The sequence below is a fragment of the Crocodylus porosus genome, unplaced genomic scaffold (assembly GCF_001723895.1).
Source record: "Crocodylus porosus isolate Cpor-Errol unplaced genomic scaffold, CroPor_comp1, whole genome shotgun sequence".
NCBI lineage: Eukaryota > Metazoa > Chordata > Crocodylia > Crocodylidae > Crocodylus > Crocodylus porosus.
Window position 1 is genome coordinate 78684853 of NW_017728948.1, and position 18884 is coordinate 78703736.

The 18884-nt window shown below is 44.4% G+C and overlaps 1 protein-coding gene across 4 annotated transcripts in view; it reads left to right on the forward strand.

Moving 5' to 3' along the window:
- TMEM150C (transmembrane protein 150C) overlaps positions 1-18884 on the forward strand; it is a 66848-nt gene that overhangs the window by 13133 nt on the left and 34831 nt on the right. For all 4 annotated transcript variants that reach the window (XR_002104179.1, XR_002104178.1, XM_019552611.1 and 1 more), the window contains exons 3-6: positions 10183-10267; positions 11361-11414; positions 11535-11567; positions 11682-11749. Coding sequence is in view for 2 of the 4 variants with exons in the window: in XM_019552611.1 (XP_019408156.1) it covers positions 10188-10267; positions 11361-11414; positions 11535-11567; positions 11682-11749 (235 nt within the window). In the remaining 2 variants the exon portion in view is untranslated. The remainder of the gene's footprint in view (positions 1-10182; positions 10268-11360; positions 11415-11534; positions 11568-11681; positions 11750-18884) is intronic.

Consider the following 18884-nt stretch of genomic DNA (forward strand, 5'->3'; position numbering starts at 1 on the left):
AGGAGGGTAAGTTCCTCTTGCCTGTTTCCCATACTGTGAGTGTTTGTGTAGAGGCATTTGAGGCCTCCTGTGGATGTGTGCACTGGCCCCCTACTTTCAGCATTACCCTGGCCCCTGTTGCTTACCTGTGTATATGTTCCACTCATCAGTCTAGGCTGGGCTGTACTTGTGGGTAGTGCTTGGTTTAGCAGTCCAAGGCTTCCTCCTCCCTCGGCTTGCCCTTCCCCCGATGAGCCTAGTTTAAAGCCCACCGGAGGAGATCTGCCAACCTAGAAGAAAACACACGCTTGCCTTTAGGGGAAAAGCGTGTCTCTTGTCGTGATGTGTGGGTCATTGTCGAGGAAGCCAAAGCCTGCCTCGAGACACCATTCCCAAAGCCACCAGTTGGCATACAACGTGCATTGCGGAGACCATCTTCCATGTCTGCTGGCTGGTAGGATAGAAGAGAAAACCACCTGTGCACCTATCTCCTTCAGCACCCCCCCACAAGAGCGTGGTAGTCTGCCATCAGGTGATCAGGACTTCTCCTGGCCGCATCCTTAGTACCCACATGGATTAGGACCATGGGGTAGTAATCAGTGGGCTGGATCACAGCCTGGGTCATCCCCTTCACGTCCTGAATCTTTGCTCCAGGTAGGCAGTAGACCTTGTGTGTCGAGGGGTCCTGGCAACAGATGGGGCCCTCTGTACCTCTCAGGATGGAGTTGCCTATGATGATCACTCAATGCTTTCTCCTCTGGGACTGCTTAACTCCTTCGGCCTGTTCGGAGTGTGGAGAGTGTGGAGTTGTCTCCTCTCCCTCTTCCTCCTCCAGTGTTGCCAGGGCCTCGTACCTGTTCTCCAGCTGGACTGGTGGAACTGGTACTGCTGTGTTGCGAGCAGCCCTGGTTCTGGAGGTGACTGTCTGCCACTCTGCAGTGGAGCGCACTTCCTGAGGTGCTTCTTCCTTGAGTGTATGACTCTGCAGGGAAAGGAAATAGCCGTCAATTTCTTCCTCTGCCACCCTGATCCCCCTCAGCCTGCTAACCTCCTCCTGGAGTTCCCTCACCTGCGCCTCCAGGGCCCTAAGGTGGCCGCCTGCAGGGCAGGTGTGGGTGTCCCCAATCCCTGCCCCCCCAGGCCTTGCTGGGCAACTCCCGCAGGCCAGGGGTTTGGGGGACACCAGCCCCCCCATGGGCTCTGTCTGGGTGGAGGCCTCAGACAAGCCCCACGAAGGCTGCGCCCCCCGGGCAGGGGCCCTGGCAGCACTCCATGTCAACACCATCATAGGAGTTCCTGCTTGTTTCTGGCTTATTGCGATGCCTTCGCCCTGCACTAGCGGGAGTCTCCCTCCTGGCCCTTCTTGCTCGCCTGCCAGTGCGAACACTGACGCAAATGCTGGCTTGAGAGTGTGGCTCCCTACCGGATCAGCTAAGAGGGATCTGGGGAGGCTTCCCCTCCGGACCCGGCTCAGCTGCGTCCGGTCCCTCTGCCCACTTACCTTAGGGGGATCAGCTGCTGCTGCCCCCACTGCTGGCTCCCCTGGTGATCTAATTTGGATTCTTTGTTGCAGAATCTGAAAAAAGTCAGGTCAGAGAGCAGTAATCTTACCATCTTGAGTTAAGAGGTTTGCCTGATACATACAGGGTCTGATCTTAAGCCCACAGAAAGCTGTGGAAGCCTTTCTGATTATTGCAGCAGTTTGTGGATTTGGAGTTTTAGTGGGGTCCTGAAACCAAGGCGAAACTTGTGGCATCACAGGCAAAAGCCGTACATTGAAGCCTTGTCTCTTGCCATGGTAAAAGCCAGTGGGAGATGGGGGATGGACCTGATCTGCTTCTGAAAAGATTGGTTGAGGGGGGTAGGGGGAGATGGGGATGGACAGGACCAGGGTTTTGCCGAGTCCAAGGAGAGGAGGTCATAGGTGAAATACCTCTTGGGTCATTCCCCACAAATGTGGGTCATTGACCTCTTACCTTCACCTCCTCCTTATATGAGCCTTCCCTCAGTAATAGAAACTGCAGAATGATCCGGCAACACTTTTGTCCTGTGACTGCAACCTGCCTAGACCTACCCAAGTTAAATTAACGTTTAACTTATCCAGCTCTGATATGCTAAGCAGGGTGGCTGCAGCTGTAGAAAGCTTGGTGTGGGTTAGCCAGCCGAGTATTTTTGCGCAGGTGTTTGGGAAAGTTTTCAGCCTGCAGAAATCTCTACTGCCACAACTACATACTAGCAATACCTGAGCTAACTAGTTTATAGCTAGCTTTGGTATGTCTACACAAGCTGTGATCACTGCAGTGCAGACCTACCTACCCCAAGGCAACCAGTGAGAGTGAATGACTTTATTAGGAATGCTGTGCAAAGGTAGGAAGGGTTGAAAAATGCAGCCCTTTCTTTGGAAGGAGATGAGACTACTTCTGATTTTCTGCCTGGCAACAAGGGAAAGCAGTATGGATTGAGCGGGAAATATATGGAGCTGTGAAACCTCAGCATCCTGGTTTTGAACCACCTGCTTCATTGCAGTTTGGAGTGTTCTTATTTAAAATTTTGGTTGGAGCCCAGGTGTAGTCTTTAACCATACTGCAACTTTTGCTGTTGGATGAGTGTCCTTTACCAGTTGTTGCATAGGTAAATTGCTGTATTTCTAACTGATGAAAATGACATGGGTTGGGGGGATAGTTCTTAAATTGGGAGAACTTAAGAAGAATCTGGGTTTTCTCTCTAGTGCATGGGGTAATAGATTGGGAGCCATGATATTTGGGTTCTGGTTCTGCTTTTGTCTCTGCCTTAGGAGGTCACTTCACCTCCCTTTCTCTCTCCTTCCCTTCTGTCCTTTGCTTGTCTTGGTTATTTAGTCTAAAACTCTTTGGGGCAATGGTTTTCTGTTCATTCCTGTTCACTGTCTAATACAGCAAAGTCTCTAGATGCTGCAGTAATTTTCCTTATGAGGGAGGTTATTTAGGCTTCTCTCTGGTTGCAGAACTTTCACTTTTTTGTAGTCTGAAGTGGCTTAGACAAAAGGGGAGGGGAGAGAATACCTGTTTATGAGATGAGGCACAAAAATACCTTGACACCTAAATTATGTTTAATGATTGTTACAGTGATTGATTGACTAAGGTGTGGGGGGGGGGTGCAGGAACAAGGTAGAAGATAGTGGCATGCTGACATATTTCATCAAGAGTAAATAAGTACTAGTATGAATGACTGATCTTCAAGAAGGGGGAAGGACTTAAAATGTTCAGTATCATGACCTAGTTCTGTGGAGGATACCTGGCTTTGTAGGTGGTGTGAACAAGGGAAACCTTCTCACCTGCACCCTCTGGTTTGACCCTACAGATGCAAACAAACTTCCCCCTGTGTCTGAACGGAGTGCACAGAAGGTACACTTTTAATTTTTTTTATTTTTAGCTACCGAATGATTCTGTTTCCAGGTTCTTCAGTTTGGACTTCAAAGTTCTTTCTCATTCACCACTCCTGACACCACCATGTCGTGATTACCCATCTCAATAAACATGAGAAGAGGGAAGAACTAAGCAACAGACTTTACTTGTGGCGTAGTAGGCTAACCTCTGCAGACCCTTCAATCTTTTCTCTTTACTTTCCCTCCTTCTCTCCCCCTCCACCACTCCCTCTCCTCCTTTGGCTACAACCTAACTGAGGGACCACATCCTAGTCCCCAACTCTTTTAAAGTAAAGCGCATAGGATGTATCTAAATTATATCTTTTTGTCAGTACAGGAACAACAGAGAAATAGCATGACTTCTAACGCAGCCCTGCAAATGTGCCGAAACCCTGACCCAGAAGAACTGCTCTCTGATTGGGGTAGAAGGCAGCTTCCATTCCTAGGCAGTGCTTCATCTTTCTCTGGGGTGGCTCTTGTAATTTGGATTCCTGTTTACTGGACCAAGGCTAAGACCACTGAAGTCTATAAATGGAGGCAATACGTAATTATTAGTAGGTTTGGTCTGACTTGAGTTTTGTTAAGCTGGTTAATTTTACAGCTTCCTTAATATACCTTTTGAAGTGCTTACAGGCTAAAGATCTGGCCCTGCAAAAACTCACTAGTGATTGTAGCACGTAAGATTAATGGTTCTACCCTCAGCAAGAAATGTTTCCTTGGGGACCAGGTAAAGATAAGAATAATTCCATATGAATATGTAATTTGGTAAACATTCCCTACTCTCTAATCTCCAAAGCTCCATACTGTATTTACTCAAATCCAAGATGAGGATTTTCCCTCATTCGACACTGGACGTGGGGGGAGCCCCTTGTCTTGGATTCACTTATGAGCTAGGGGTGTGGGGGGAGGACAGCGGTGGCGACCTCAAGCTCGACCATGAAGCCACAGCTGCTCCTCTGCCACCTGCCCCCTATAGCCTCTGTTCCTCACTACCATTTCCTCCCCTTTACTGCAGCTGCTTACTTTCCCATTGCAGCTTTGGCTCTAGCTAGTACCTTGCTCTGACTAAGGGCATGAAGCACATGCTAGCTTTGTCCCCTGCCTGGCCACGTGGCAGTGGTTGCAATGGCAATAGCTCTGGCTCCGGCTCCGGTTCCAGAGCTGGGCCAGAGCTGCCACTACTGCTTGTGTTGCATGTCTGGGCGGGATCTGGCACCAGCCTTTGTCCATGTCTGGGCCAGAGCAGAACCCTAGCTGGAGCTCTAACAGGAAGTTGGGTGGTAGGGGTGGCGAGGAGGGAGGCAGTGTAGGGGGCAGGCTGGGATGGAGGTAGTATGGGGGGCAGGCAGCAGGGGACCTAGAGCCTGGGGGTGCAGGGATTAGTGGGGGGTGGGGACAGGTGCCAGTATGTGAGGGGCAGATGGGAGGGAGGGGTAAGGTGCAGGGAGGCACCATGTGGGGTGGGGGGCATGTTCAAGGGGGTACAGGTAGCAGGAGAGACAAGTGGTGGGGTGACAGGTCAGGCCACTTGACTCCTCCGCTACCTGTCCCCCCTGCCACTGTTATCCCTGTCACCGTGGTGGTGGTGGTGGGGGAATACATTTGAGACAATCCTCCAAACATTAGATTGTAGACATGGAAAATGATAACATGTATATATTTTTTCAGGTCTAGAATCTAATTAGTGGGGAGGTTATCAAATTTGAAGTTGCCTTGGATATGGGTAAATACAGTAACCTTCCTAAGAAGCTGTGTTTTCTGACTGTCCTGGTCTTTGCAGGATGTTGGCTCCAGTTATTCTTTAACTTGGTGAGTGGCCTAAGTTGCCAACATCTTCAGTGGGAATTGGGCCTCTGAAATTGAAGCTGCTTGTCTTCACACCTAGGCAGCCACTTCAAGTGCACATCTATCCATTTATGTCTCCCATTACCAGTCCTCTGAGCTGCTTGTTCCTGCAGAACTGATTGCTTGCTATTCGGGGAATCCCTCCCTGCTTTGAACAAATACCCTTCCCTTTCCATTGGTCACTCTGCAAACAGGAAATAAATATTGTGGTGCCATTTGTATTGTACTTCAAAGGGCCCCACTTTTTTGACAGCTTGGAACTCATTGTTATTAGAGACGGATTTTCCAAAGTACTTTGTGTCTAGCAGTTCCCCAGAATTGTATGGAGAGAGAGTGTGTGTCTCTTGGCACCCAATGTACTGGCTTCTTGAAAATCTGACCCCTAGTGAGTGCCTGTCCAGATTTTTGTGAACAGTGCTGTTCCAGTTCAGTGCATGTGTAAATGGATGTGATTATAGGAATCCTGATGTTGTTTAACTTCATTAGAGAACAGTGTGCTTTTTACAAACTGAAGTAAGGATATTCCTTAATATGCAAAGCTGGCTTCCCATAGGAATCACACCTTTCGATCTAGTTTATTTATTTAATATAGACAATTTTGAACACCATTTCTTATTAGCATCAGTAAAAGCTGAAGCATGCATGGTATAGTGAATATAAAGCAGGTGGCCATTTGCTAGGCTAGAAGCCAGTGGAAAGTTTCTCCACTGACTTGGATTTTTGTTCAAGCCCAAGTGTGAAAATGTGGAGCAAGGAGACAGGTGACAAGACACCATGCTTTTTTAGTATTCCTTTAAACTTCTCTTGGGTAAAAAATTATTTCTGCAGGAAGGGTTCTTTTACCTCCCTCCCTAGGGGATAGATTTTAGGGGTTAGGTCATAGAATGAACAGCCAACAGCTTCTATGTGCACCTCAGCTGCTTTATTACTTTGGGAAAGTCATGTGGCCCCTTTACCCTTTAGTTTCCCCAGCTGTAAAGTGGGCAAAGCCAAATTAGTTTGTGGAGCATTGTATTCCTTGGCTGGCATATGCACTGAAAATCCTGTAAGCAATTGCAAAGCATTGATCATTTACTGGTATTTCTGTTATATCAGCAGACATTGTGCCTTTTAAGGGAGTAGCACAAATGATAACGAATGATATTTTCTGACCTAAAACGGTTGTGCTAGCCCATTTTAGGCAAAATTACCAGCTGGAGAACGTTTGGAACATGGAGAATAGAGAAACATTTTAGTAGTAATTACATTTGACTTGGAAGTGATGGATGAATGAACAGAGGATGGCATGCCTCCACCTGCTCCGTAATGGTGGGGAAGGGAGTGAAGCAGTAAATTACTGTAGTCTTGCAGCAGAGAGCATGCATGTGGTGTGTGCTGCCACATCAAAAGCTGGCATGGACGGAGCAGCATTGCAAATTTGCCAGCTGCAGAGTGGTATTGACTCTTGTCACTACTAAGTGTCTCTAGGTACCAAAGTAGAGACACCAGCTATGCTCATCATGGTTCCCTGCCATTTACTTGTGGGCTGCAGGAAAAAAAGAAAGAATCAGTTCCCATAGCAGCTGCAGCTGGTACAGCAGTGAATGAGATGGGAAGTAACATTGTGGCATTCTTAGCCTGCCCTTTGAAATGGGCAGATAAGAACCTGATGGCTTTTGGAACACTGAAAAATTCAAGGTTCTCTACCTTGGGAGGAAAAACCCTGCAGCATGCTTACAGGCTTGGCAGTGCTACACTGGCTAGCCCTTTGGATGAAAGGGACTTGGGGGTCATGATTGACCACAAGATGAACATGAGCCTTCAACGTGATGCTGCAGCTAGTAAAGCAAGCAAAACACTGGCTTGCATCCATAGATGCTTCTCAAGCAAATCTCAGGACATCATTCTCCCCTTGTACTCGGCCTTGGTGAGGCCGGCAGCTGGAGTACTATTTTGGACTCCGCAATTCAAAAAGGAAGTGGAGAAGCTTGAGATAATCCAGAGGAGAGCCACGTGCATGATGAGAGGTCAGGAAAACAGACCTTATGGTGAGAGGCTAAGAGCTATGGGACTCTTCAGCCTGGAAAAGCGCAGGCTCAGAGGTGATCTGGTGGCTACTTATAAGTTTATTAGGGGTGCTTACCAGGATCTGGGGGAACGTCTGTTCACCAGAGCACCCCAAGGGATGATGAGATCAGACAGTCACAAACTCTTCTGTGACTGTTTCAGGCTGAACATAAGGAAGAACTTCTTTACTGTCCAAGCCCCCAAGGTTTGGAATAGATTGCTGCTAGAGGTGGTTCAAGCACCCACCTTGAACGCCTTCAAGAGACATTTGGATGTTTATCTTGCTGGGATCCTATGACTCCTGCTGACTTGCTGCCCTTTGGGCATGGGGCTGGACTCGATGACCTTCTGAGGTCCTTTCCAGCCCTAATGTCTATGAGTCTTTGTGAAAGCAGATTAATAGGACTCTTACATCTGTCATTTAGATCTACAGTTTGTCTTTATAGAGGCTTCCTATCGTACAGTTATTAGTGCTTTGTACAGTGAGCTTTGTGCTTTGAGTGCATAGCCTGGCCACAGGGACTGAAAAAAGGCTATGTACTTACCCAAACAAAATGAGCGTTGCTCATATTGGGCATGTTCCCACAAGCGTGCATGTGCATTTCCTGGGGAAAAGTAACTGAAGCATGTACATGTGCCTCTGCTATTTATCCCCAGGCATGGCACAGCACGCACACTCTGGCATGCATCAAATTGTCCTGGGTGGGGTAGGGAAGGCTGGGGCCAGCACCTGCTCTCCCAGGGCAGTAGTGGCAATCTGGGTGTTTGGCTTGGGTGCTGACCCGGCCTACAATAGCTGACAAAAACTCCCTAAGTAGTCCTCCAGCACAAATAGTTGCCCACCTTTGATATAGATGGACCCTGTGAATGTAAGAGTTGAGTCTTATTTTTTAATCTTGCGGGTTTTGTCTGCCTGAGTCTTGAGGATGGCTCCTCACTGCTTTGTGGTTTTGTTGTTGCACAGATTGACATGTGAGAATGTGTTCCAGTGTGAAACTGGCATGCCTCTCACCAGACACTGTGCAGTGCCCCACTTCCAGCTGCCTCTTTGAGCTTCTGACCTGTCCTGCATGCAGAGAGATGCAAAAAATATAGCTAGGCACAATTACAGAAGCACCAGTGTTTTCTTTATTTTGTCATCAGGTAAAAGCAGGGCTGTGACAGCAATGCAGAGGAGTAAGAGGGTGCATTGCAGGTAAAAGTTGCTTCTGGGGGGACACTCCCACATGGGAAATGTGGAGGGGCTTGGAGTGGGTCTAGCCTGGTTTAATTCTTCCTCAGGGCCTGGGTAAGTGCAGCTGAGCTGGCTCCACAATAGAAGAAACTTGGGGAATTGATCCTTCTGCAGCAAGAGGGAACTGAGGAGGAAATCATGGGGCATCTATACACATACTCCGAGGTGGGGTGAGGGTGCTTTAATTAAAGCGCCCTCAGTGTCACATTTATTCAGCATCCCCCACTTCAAAATGGTGGTGGGGGTGCTTTAACTTTAGCATATTTGAGCCATTTTGAAATGTGGGGATACTGAATACCCATGATGCAGAGGCTGCTGGAGCATGCTAATTAGCATGCTTCAGCAGACTTGATTAATCGAGTCTGCTCCAATGCATGCTACTGGTAGTTTGTATAGGCGAGTATGATTCTTCTAGCTAGAACTAGAAATATGTAGTTTGGGTTGTTGGGCTCTGTTTTGTGCTAGATTAATTTAGACTAGTGGTCACCAACCAGTGGATCTCAATCCACTGGTACGTAGATCTTGGAGTCGATCTGAGGCTGAGGTTGGAGGCTGAGTGCCTGTGTCCATGCATGCATAGGCCCCAGCCCAGCAGGTCGTTTCATCGTGGGGGGAAGGGGCAGGGGCTAGATTGCATCTCCAGTGAGGGACAGTGCTGCAGAGACAGGAGCAGGGGTAAGTTGAGTGGGGTCCTGGCTGGGTAGACTTACCTGCTGGGGAGGTGTGCCCCCAAATAATTTTTTCTCCCTCTACTTCAATCTGCCCTCCCCCTCTGCCCTCCCCACAAACTTATATGCTCGGTGGCGAGGGGAAGGGGGTGCTATGGTGGTGGCACACGGTAGATCTTCGGTTGCTTTTAAATGCCAAAGTGATCTACTTAAGGAGACCACTGCCTTAGACAGATCACTGAAGGACAGAGAGTGAAAAATACCTGTTCCTAAAATCCTTACGGCCTCTTGAAAATTTTTCCCCTCAGTGACTTTTTTTAGCATACCGCTTTTACACAGTGAAGATGTTATCTGTTGTATGGAAACTCAGCTTTCTGAGTTATGATTGTGAAATGCTTTTGGTTTCTAGGCTGACCCTAGAATCAGTTTCTTTGACCTTTCCCTCCATTTAACAATACCCTTATTTTTTCACACATTTTTTCACATCCTTTTGTCGTATAATAAGCATCTTGTTTTTGAAAGGCAGAATTAAAAAAATAGATCTTTTCTTGTAGTAGGTAACAGAATAGCAGCAGGTAGGGAGCCAAGCCTGCCCAATGTTTTGCTTTCCATGTATTGCTGCAGATTTTACTTTCCATTCCCCTGTAATTAGCGGAACGTGCTCTTACTGTATTTCTTGTGTATAATGCACACTAATATCCCATGGCTGGCTTGTTTGGTTTTTTTGTTTGTTTTTAAGGCAATGGTGCATGTTGTATGTGAGAAAATGTTACCTCCTTATGCAAATTCCATTGCTAGGTTTGAAGAGAATTCTTTTGGAATGTGGCTGCTGTTCAGCACTAATGAGGCTGGTTGGGATCATTATACTGCCGGATTTCAAGTGATGCTTTGCTTACAGAAGCAAACTTGTATGTGTTTTTGAGATGGGAATATGTGGCATCCCCAGTAAGTTGCATCTGTGTCATCTTCCCTTTGTTTTACTTTTTTTTATCCCCCACTCTTTCTAGCCAGCATGGATGGGAAGAAATGCAGCGTGTGGATGTTTTTACCACTTGTGTTCACCCTGTTCACTTCAGCCGGGTTATGGATAGTGTAAGTTACCTTCTGCTGTGTGTGTTAAATTGAGCATTTTTGTGGTGTGGAACACATGTTAATAGAGAGATTTTAATGGGCCTGTCCCTCCCCCAGTTATAGAGATGGCTGACACCTTGTAATCTACCTTTTATAGAGGGCAGCTTGCAAGTGTGCCCTCCCAAGAGCAGGATGGGGACCAGTTTGTTGCTTAGAAGCTCGTATTTTGGTCCCTGATTCCCACTTGTTCCACAGGAAAAAGCCTTACCAGCCCCTTTTCAATTTGGAGAGATTAAAGGGTCTCCTGATTCGATTCGGATTCAGAGATTCGGCTACCGACTCTCCGCTGAATAAAATCGGGGACTGATGCTTTGCACAGCCGTACTGTCCACGTGCCATGCCATTAGGTCAGTGTCCTACATGCAAGGGTGGTGGCACATGAGTTGGGAGCTGTCTGGAAAAGATAGGAAAAATGTGCAAGCCCCTTCTCCTCTCCTCCCCCCCAAAACCACACCCCAAAAACCCTGCCCTTCCCTACAACTTCCCAAAGCACTTCCTTGGCAACTAAAACCCAAATTCAGTAATACACTTAAGCATGGGTTTATGGGCTTTTTTTAATCTGGTCCAAAGTGTTGAGGATTAAAAGCTTGCTCTGTCATGGGTGAAGAAATTGTAATACTGTACATGGAGTTATATTGGCAACTTGCCAAATGTCTCAGGGAATGATCTCTTCTGTAGATCTTTAACCAAAGTAAATGTACACAAGACCAAACATTTGTCTGGGCTGGGATCTTCCTGAGGAGACAAACGGGAGCTGCCATTAGTGGGTCCTCATAAGTAATAAGCCCTTGCAGTTGATCCATCTCTGTACTCATCCAGAGTGGGGGGTTGTGGGGTATAACTTAAGAACCCGTGAGCTGCCTTGGACAAGCTTTTCCTGTCTATGCTTAGCTAGAACCTATGAATTGCATATACTGAATGTTATCCTGAAGTACCTAAGCACATGCTCAAGAACTTTCTATTTCTAAAATTGGGGCCTGAATGAATTTTAAAGTGAGTGTCTTGGTCTTATTTTTGCATGTGATTTTTTTTTTTCTGTCTTTCTTTTTGTCAGATACTTCATAGCAGTGGAAGATAACAAAATTCTCCCATTAAACCTGCCAGATAGGTAAGAGTTTGCTGGCTTTTTTTTGTTTCTAAATCAGTAATATCTTGCAAACATATTTTCAAAGATGCACAAAAGAGCAAAATCTTTAACTCTGATTCCTGTTTTTTTTATGTCACTTAGGAAACCTGGTTCCAAAAGTCCACCTTACATAAGGTAACTTCCTAGTTAACCCCTCCCTCCCCAGTTAACCATTCTGATGAATGGGTGCTGTTTGTTTATCTCTCTTACCAACTTAGAGTTACAATGACACACTTTATATTTTTGAAGTATCGCAGGTGATGCCCCTCCTGCAAGCTGTGTCTTTAGCCAAGTCATGAATATGGCTGCATTTCTAGGTAGGAACCACATGGAGAATGGTTGTCTTTTCTCTCTCTCTCTCAATTCACTTCAAAGACTTTTTCGACCATTAGTAAAATCCAGTAAATGTTGCTGTCATAGATGATTTGAAACCCATTAAAGAGCTGTTGCTAACTGCTGATGAAGGCAGTAATTATTTGTAAAAAGACGGAACAAAACTGGATGCTTTTCAACTTTGTAAGTGTCCATTTTATTTTTTTATTATTCCATCCTGGCCTTGAGTCTTTTGGTTGCATGGTGCATTATTTTGTTGTTGTTTTCTCCAACAACATACTGCATGAGAACATGGTGTATTGCGTTGTTGTATATGAGAAAATATTGCTTGTGATTTTGTTTCTCCCCCAACCCTTTTAGTAAAAATCTGAAGGTTCATGGGTTCCCACTAAAATGAGTGTTCAGGAAGGAAACTTCAAATTGACCATGACTATGAAGTACACTAGAAGGATGCAATATTTGAAAAAAAAACATGCTTGCCACAGAAACTGTAAGCATCTTTTTTGGACTCAGTATAGACTAAATGAATGTACTGATTTGCTGTTTCTTAGGTGCTCTTCTATCTCTGCCCCATAGGCAATGTACCTACCTAACTTATGGGAGCACAGCTCATACTTCCACACTTAAGACTTGAGTTGAATTGGGCACTTTCAGCACTGGTTCAATTACACTGTTATATTTTAAGAGCACAGCGTATCTTCCTGAAACTTGAAAAAAAATTCAGAGTCAGGTTTACACACAAAATATATTGGCACTGGTTAAGGTATGGAAATAGTGTCAAGGCACTGAAACAACATTGCCCTCCCCACTACTGACATAATGGAGAGGTGTGGAATTTGAGGTCTTCCAAAATCAGTTTTCATAGTTTCATAGTTTCTAGGGTCGTAAGGGACCTGAGCAGATCATCGAGTCCAACTCCCTGCTGTGGCAGGAAAGAGTAATGGGGTCAAACGACCCCAGCAAGGTGTTCATCTAGCCTTCTCTTAAAGACCCCCAGAGTAGGAGCCAGCACCACTTCTCTTGGAAGTTGGTTCCAGATCCTAGCCACCCTGACCATGAAGTAGCGCCTCCTGATATCTAGCTTAAATCTACCCTCTGCCAGCTTATGACCGTTATTCCTGATCACTTCTGGCAGTGCTTGGGGGAACAGGGACTCCCCCCAATGCCTGCTGGTCCCCTCTGACTAACTTGTAACAGGCCACTAGATCCCCCCTCAGCCTTCTCTTGTGGAGGCTGAACAGGTTCAGGTCCTTGAGCCTCTCCTCATAGGGCCTGCCCTGCTGCTCCCTGATCATGCAAGTGGCCCTCCTCTGGACCCTCTCCATGTTGTCCACATCCCTCTTGAAGTGCGGTGCCCAGAACTGGAGACAGTACTCCAGCTGCGGCCTGACCAATGCCACATAGATGAGGAGGATCAACTCCTTGGACCTGCTTGAGATGTATCTGTAGATGCATGACAAAGTGCGGTTGGCCTTCCTGACTGCATCCCCACACTGCTGGCCCATGTTCATCTTGGAATCAGTGATGACTCCAAGATCCTTTTCTGCCTCTCTACTGACAAGAAGGGAGTTTCCCAGCCTGTAGGTATGGTGCTGATTGTTCCTCCTCAGGTGCATCACTTTGCACTTGTCAGTGTTGAATCCCATCCTATTCTTATCTGCCCACCCTTGTAACCTGTCTAGATCTGATTGCAGCCTATTCCTTCCTTCTAGCGTGCCCACATCCCCCCACATCTTCATGTCATCAGCAAATTTGAACAGGGTGCTATTTACCCCCTCGTCCAGGTCACTGATGAAGATGTTGAACAGTGCAGACCCGAGGACCGAGCCCTGTGGACCCCACTGCCCACATCCCTTCTGGTCAAAAATGACCCATCCACCACCACTCCCTGGGCGTGGCCCTCCAGCCAGTTGGTGACCCATTTGACTGTGTAGGTGTCGACACCACAGTCCCCCAGTTTCTTAATGAGAACGGGTTGAGAGACAGTGTTGAAGGCCTTCTGAAAGTCCTGGAAGACTATGTCCACTGGTACCCCTGCATCTAAGGATTTGGTGACCTGGTCATAGAAGGCCACCAGGTTGGTCTGACAGGACCTGCCGCTAATGAACCCGTGTTGGTGGCTCCTAAGCATAATCTCCCCTGCTGGCCCCTTGTGGATATGCGCCAGTATAATTTTCTCAAAAAGCTTGCCCAGGATTGAGGTAAGACTAACTGGTCTATAGTTTCCTGGGTCTTCCTTCCTCCCCTTTTTGAAGATGGGAACCACATTGGCCCTCTTCCAGTCCTCAGGCACCACACTAGAGGTTTTAATTGCGTATACAGGCAGTCCTCAGACTTACAACAATTGGTTCCTGAGAACAGTGTCTTAAGTTGAAATGTTACAACTTGGAACTGATTTTTCCCATGGGAAACAATGTTATAAATGGGGGATTGGATCCTGAACCAAGGCCCAATACCCTATTTCAGTGGTCTCCAAACTTTTTTGATTGCGAACCGCATCAGTAAAAAATTTTTGAGCACTCACTCCCAATATATGTATATTTATATTCGTGCACCCCATCAGTAAAAAAAAAAATTTTGAGCACGCACCCCCAATATATGGATGTTTATATAAATATAATTAGAAGTTCTAATATTTTCTTCCCGCACCCCAATGGATCATCTTGCGCACCCCCTGGGGTGCACGCACCCCACTTTGGAGACCGCTGCCCTATTTGCACCAAAAATAACCCAGAATTTTGTACTCAATCAATTATAGACATAGATACATTAATGTATTTATATTGTAAATAGCAATCACATTGATTTGGAAGGACTTCTTTGAGGTGATTTGGCTGGACTTTTTGAAGGGTTCTTGGCTGGAGTCTTCTCAGGAGTCTGGGCTGCAGGTTTTTCTGGAGTCTTGTCTGCTTTCTTAAAGAAAGTGTCCAAGGAAGTTTGGATAGATGGGAGATGGGTGACACACCAAGAACTGTAAAGTCGAAACTGACATCAGAAAGTTGAAACAGGTTGTCAATTTATAAACGTTTTAAGTGTGAAATGTTGTAACTCAAAACATTGTAAGTCGAGGGCTGCCTGTATTTGAAACATATCAATCATGATATTACTTAGAGAGTGCTTTGAATAGATGGAGGTGCATCCTGGAAAGGCAGGGTCTTTCTGTCAGCATGGAGAAACAGTGCATGTATCATGCACCATTTCAGGCAATAGTGAGGGGAACATACCCATGGCAGAGGATGAGCAGCACATATTTGGGGTCTACTGTGCAGGAAAATGGAAAGACATGGGGAAATTCAAGAGTGTAATAAAGTGTGAATGAAGTGGAGGGAAGTGGAGTGGCTTGTGACAAGAAAACGACAGTTTGTCTGTAGGTGGAATTTGCAAGACAGTCATGAGGCCAGGGCTGTTGCACAGATCAGAATGTTGAACAGTGAAGAAAGTTACCCATGATAGAGGTGGCAGAGATAAGACAGATTTATGATTTTGTGATGGGATGGATGTGTTTACCTGCTGAGGTAGATTTATGGATTTACCAAGAAAAATCCTTTAAGAAACAAGGAGGTGCCACAGCAGGTAGAGGTGGGGAGGAGGACACTAGTAGAGGAAAATCTCAGATAGAGCAGACTGAAATGGGTTGGGCCATGTACCTAGAAGTCCTGAAGAGTATGTGGGAAAGAGAGTTCAGGCCATGAGAGTCAAGGATAGGAGAAAGAGAGGAAAACCTAAGAAGATGCAGCAGGAGTATGTAAAACAAGACCTGTGAACACCTAGCATTTCAGAAGACAGTGATGGGCTAAAGTTTGTGGAGTATGAAGACAAGGAAAGTGGACCCTATCTAGTGAGGGGAAATGGTTGGAAGGAAAAGAACATGATTACTTTGTAGTGTTAGTTCATGGCACAGTTAAAAAGGTTTGGGTGTCCTCATTTTTTATTTCTACACCTTAATATGTATGGCTTTGCTTTAAGTCTAACCTTATCGCTTAATTTCCTGGAATTTTAACAGTTGGTTTTGGACAATTGTAATGTAATGTGCCCCTATAAAGTACCATATAATATTACATGTTGGTCACAACATTCACTCTGTACTAATGCATGTTTCATCTGGGATCATATCTGTTTATACATATCCACACATTATGTATAACATTTGGTCAAAACCTGAGCTGCTCTAAATCAATCTAGCCATGGAGCGACACTAGTTTATACAAAGATGATCATATACATAATGTGATCATGTAACTGACATGCAGAGTTCAATACACTCTTAGGTGCCATGGCAGTTTCTGCCCTGAAAAGTCAAATGCAACAATATGCAGGTAGCAAATTTCTTAGGTTATGCTGCATATTTGGTACTAGAAAATGTGTTAATGCCTGTTGAACTGCTTCACCTCAAATCCCTACTCCAGCAATGAGATTGGGCTTCCTCAGGTGTGCAGGAGTCTGCCTGTGTGGACTCTGGATCATCGATCACATTATCAATGTGAGAAGGAACGCAAACTTCCTGCTTGAGCAGTGCAGGGAAAAACCAAGGCAATTGGGTTTTGAAGCTAAAATGCACTATGTTCTACCATCTTTTTCTCTTTGAATCTCCCCCTGTATTACAGGGAAGACTATAGCTGGGGAATCTCATATAGCGATCATTGGGTTAGTTCCAATAAGAACGTGATTCTCCTTGCAGGTGAGCTCATGTAATCTTACTGTTGACACAACTAAGACCAGGATGAAAAAAATAGTTTTTTTTGGGGGGGAACCAAAATTTGTTTTTAAAGGATTTAAAATTAGCCTGTTTGCAACTTATTTTCATACAAGTTTTATTAGTCTTTGTTGTACTTCAATTATTTTTCACTTATAATAACACCTTCTTTTTTTTTTTTTTTGAGAAATCAAAATTTCAATAACTGTTTCAATAAAAGTTACTATTTTAAGATTGCTGTGTGAATGTTCCTAAAAATAAGTCAATAAGGACAATTTTATGAAAGGCTTCCTGTTTGGAAAAACCTGCTTTTTCCCATGGAAAATGTTTTTATTTGGTTGGGGGTGGGAGGCTGTACTGGAATTTAGCAGCTGTTTGGGCACAGGACCAAGGCATAAAAGCTATAAAAATAGTATCAAGCCAAATATCCATCCCAGAATATACTGCTTTTCAGTCAGTGTCAGATTCCCACTGTGATCACTCTTCTACTGCTTCACCTAGCTTTCTGTCTTACTGCATACAACACATACTAGACCACATAGTAATATTCCAGTTGAAATTCTGTTCGTCCCCAATTGCTTCATTGTTGCCAGAGTTTCAGGATAGGAGTGCTTTGATAGTTCCTAAAGGAAACATATTGCTTTTCTTTTTTTGATTAGCCTGAAGAAAAGATGAGGGATCTTAGGATGCTCATTTCAGCATATTCACAGAGCTTGGTCCTCGGAATGGTGCCATTTAAGAAGAAAATAAATTGGCTAATATCTATAGCTACATGGCATGGACTAACAGAATTTACAGGAATATGTACAGCAGTCCGTATTTAATTGCATAGCCTCAGGACTGAAAAAAGGCTGTGTATGTATGTAAAATATGCACTTCTCTAATACTAATGCACATTAATTAGTGAAACAGGCTGTGCATAGCTTTTTACTACACATTTCTTTGTTTCTCAGTGCTCCTTATGCCTATAATATTCTCCTTGAAATTGCCATGATTTAGTCGGTTCAAGTCTGCTGTAGCCACCTTGAAAGTGAAGAAGCTTCTACATTTATTTAGTGAAACAGAGTTTAGTTGTATTACAAAGTAGACAGTGGGCTCAGAGAATTCTTATACATTGCAAGTGGTTTATGCATGTAACTGATATGCAGAAAAACAGAGATTTGTTGCAATATATAAGCAACAGGCAACAAATTAGGACCAGTATTACATTATGCAGGTAAGTGAATTATGCATTTATTTGATATACATGTGCAGTAAACTGTACTTGATGTACTCACGCAGAAGTGACTGGTAACTCTGTGCACCTTCATTGTTTTGAGTATTTTACCTGATACTTTTTCAGAGCTGAATGCTCTGCACTTAGATCAGCAAAATGAGAGAATGTTTTCCAGGCTTTCAGGTGGCACTATCTTGAGTATTCTTACCTAGTTATAGGTCTAGGGGTATTGCAAGATGTTCCCTTAGCCAATTAAAACAAAGAGTCAAAATCTCAGAAATATTCATGAATCAGAAATCCTTCTTCCTTCCTCCTCCAAAAAAAAGAAAAAAGGCTTGGGGCCAAGTAAAGCATTTTGAGAATTTGGAAACACTTTATTTCAATTGTTTATAACTTTACAATTATTTTTACAATAGGAAGGTTAAATTTTTAAATAATAAATTTTTTTTAATGCAGACTTGGCAATTATCATTTAAAATGTATCAAAACAAAACATTTCAACAATTTCAAAACTTTTTAAATGAGAGCTGTCCTACAAACAACTTCAGTTTTGACGGACTGGTGCTTTCTGATGAGAAAAAATTCCATCAGAAAAATTCCCAGCTAGCTTTTGACTTGGTTCAGAAGCTTGCAGTCAATTAGCAGACCATTTTAGATTGCATCCAGCTATTTCACAAATATTTTGCTATCTATATCTACTGCCCTAAGAACAAAAAGTGAGAGCTTAATTATTTTTCCACTAAGATACTGCACAGTTTAATGCTGTATTATTTTTTGATCATTTATCCTGTGCAATACAATCTTGTACATGTAAAAGTGATTAAGATCAGCCTTTATCAGAGGATATCACCGTGTATCTTATTGATGTGAAAAAGAAACACTTCTTGATGAGAACAATGCTTTGTTCCCCTTGTTGTCTCAGATCTTATTTTCCCTCACTGATAAAAATGGCAATGAAAACTTTGAAAAGTGACTTAGTTTTTGAGGTGCCTCAATTTTTAGTTGTCCCATTTAAGGCTTGTTTACAAGTGTCTAGATTTCAGAAAGAGCTGAGTGCCCTTCTTTTTAGTATGGCATCCCTTTAAAGTGTCTCAAACTTGTATCTACAGAGTGAGGACCCCTATATTCACTGCCCTCTTAAAAATTTAGCCCTTGTAGTGTCAGTCTGTTTCATATAATTATAAATAAAGCTCAATTTGTTTTCATTTGA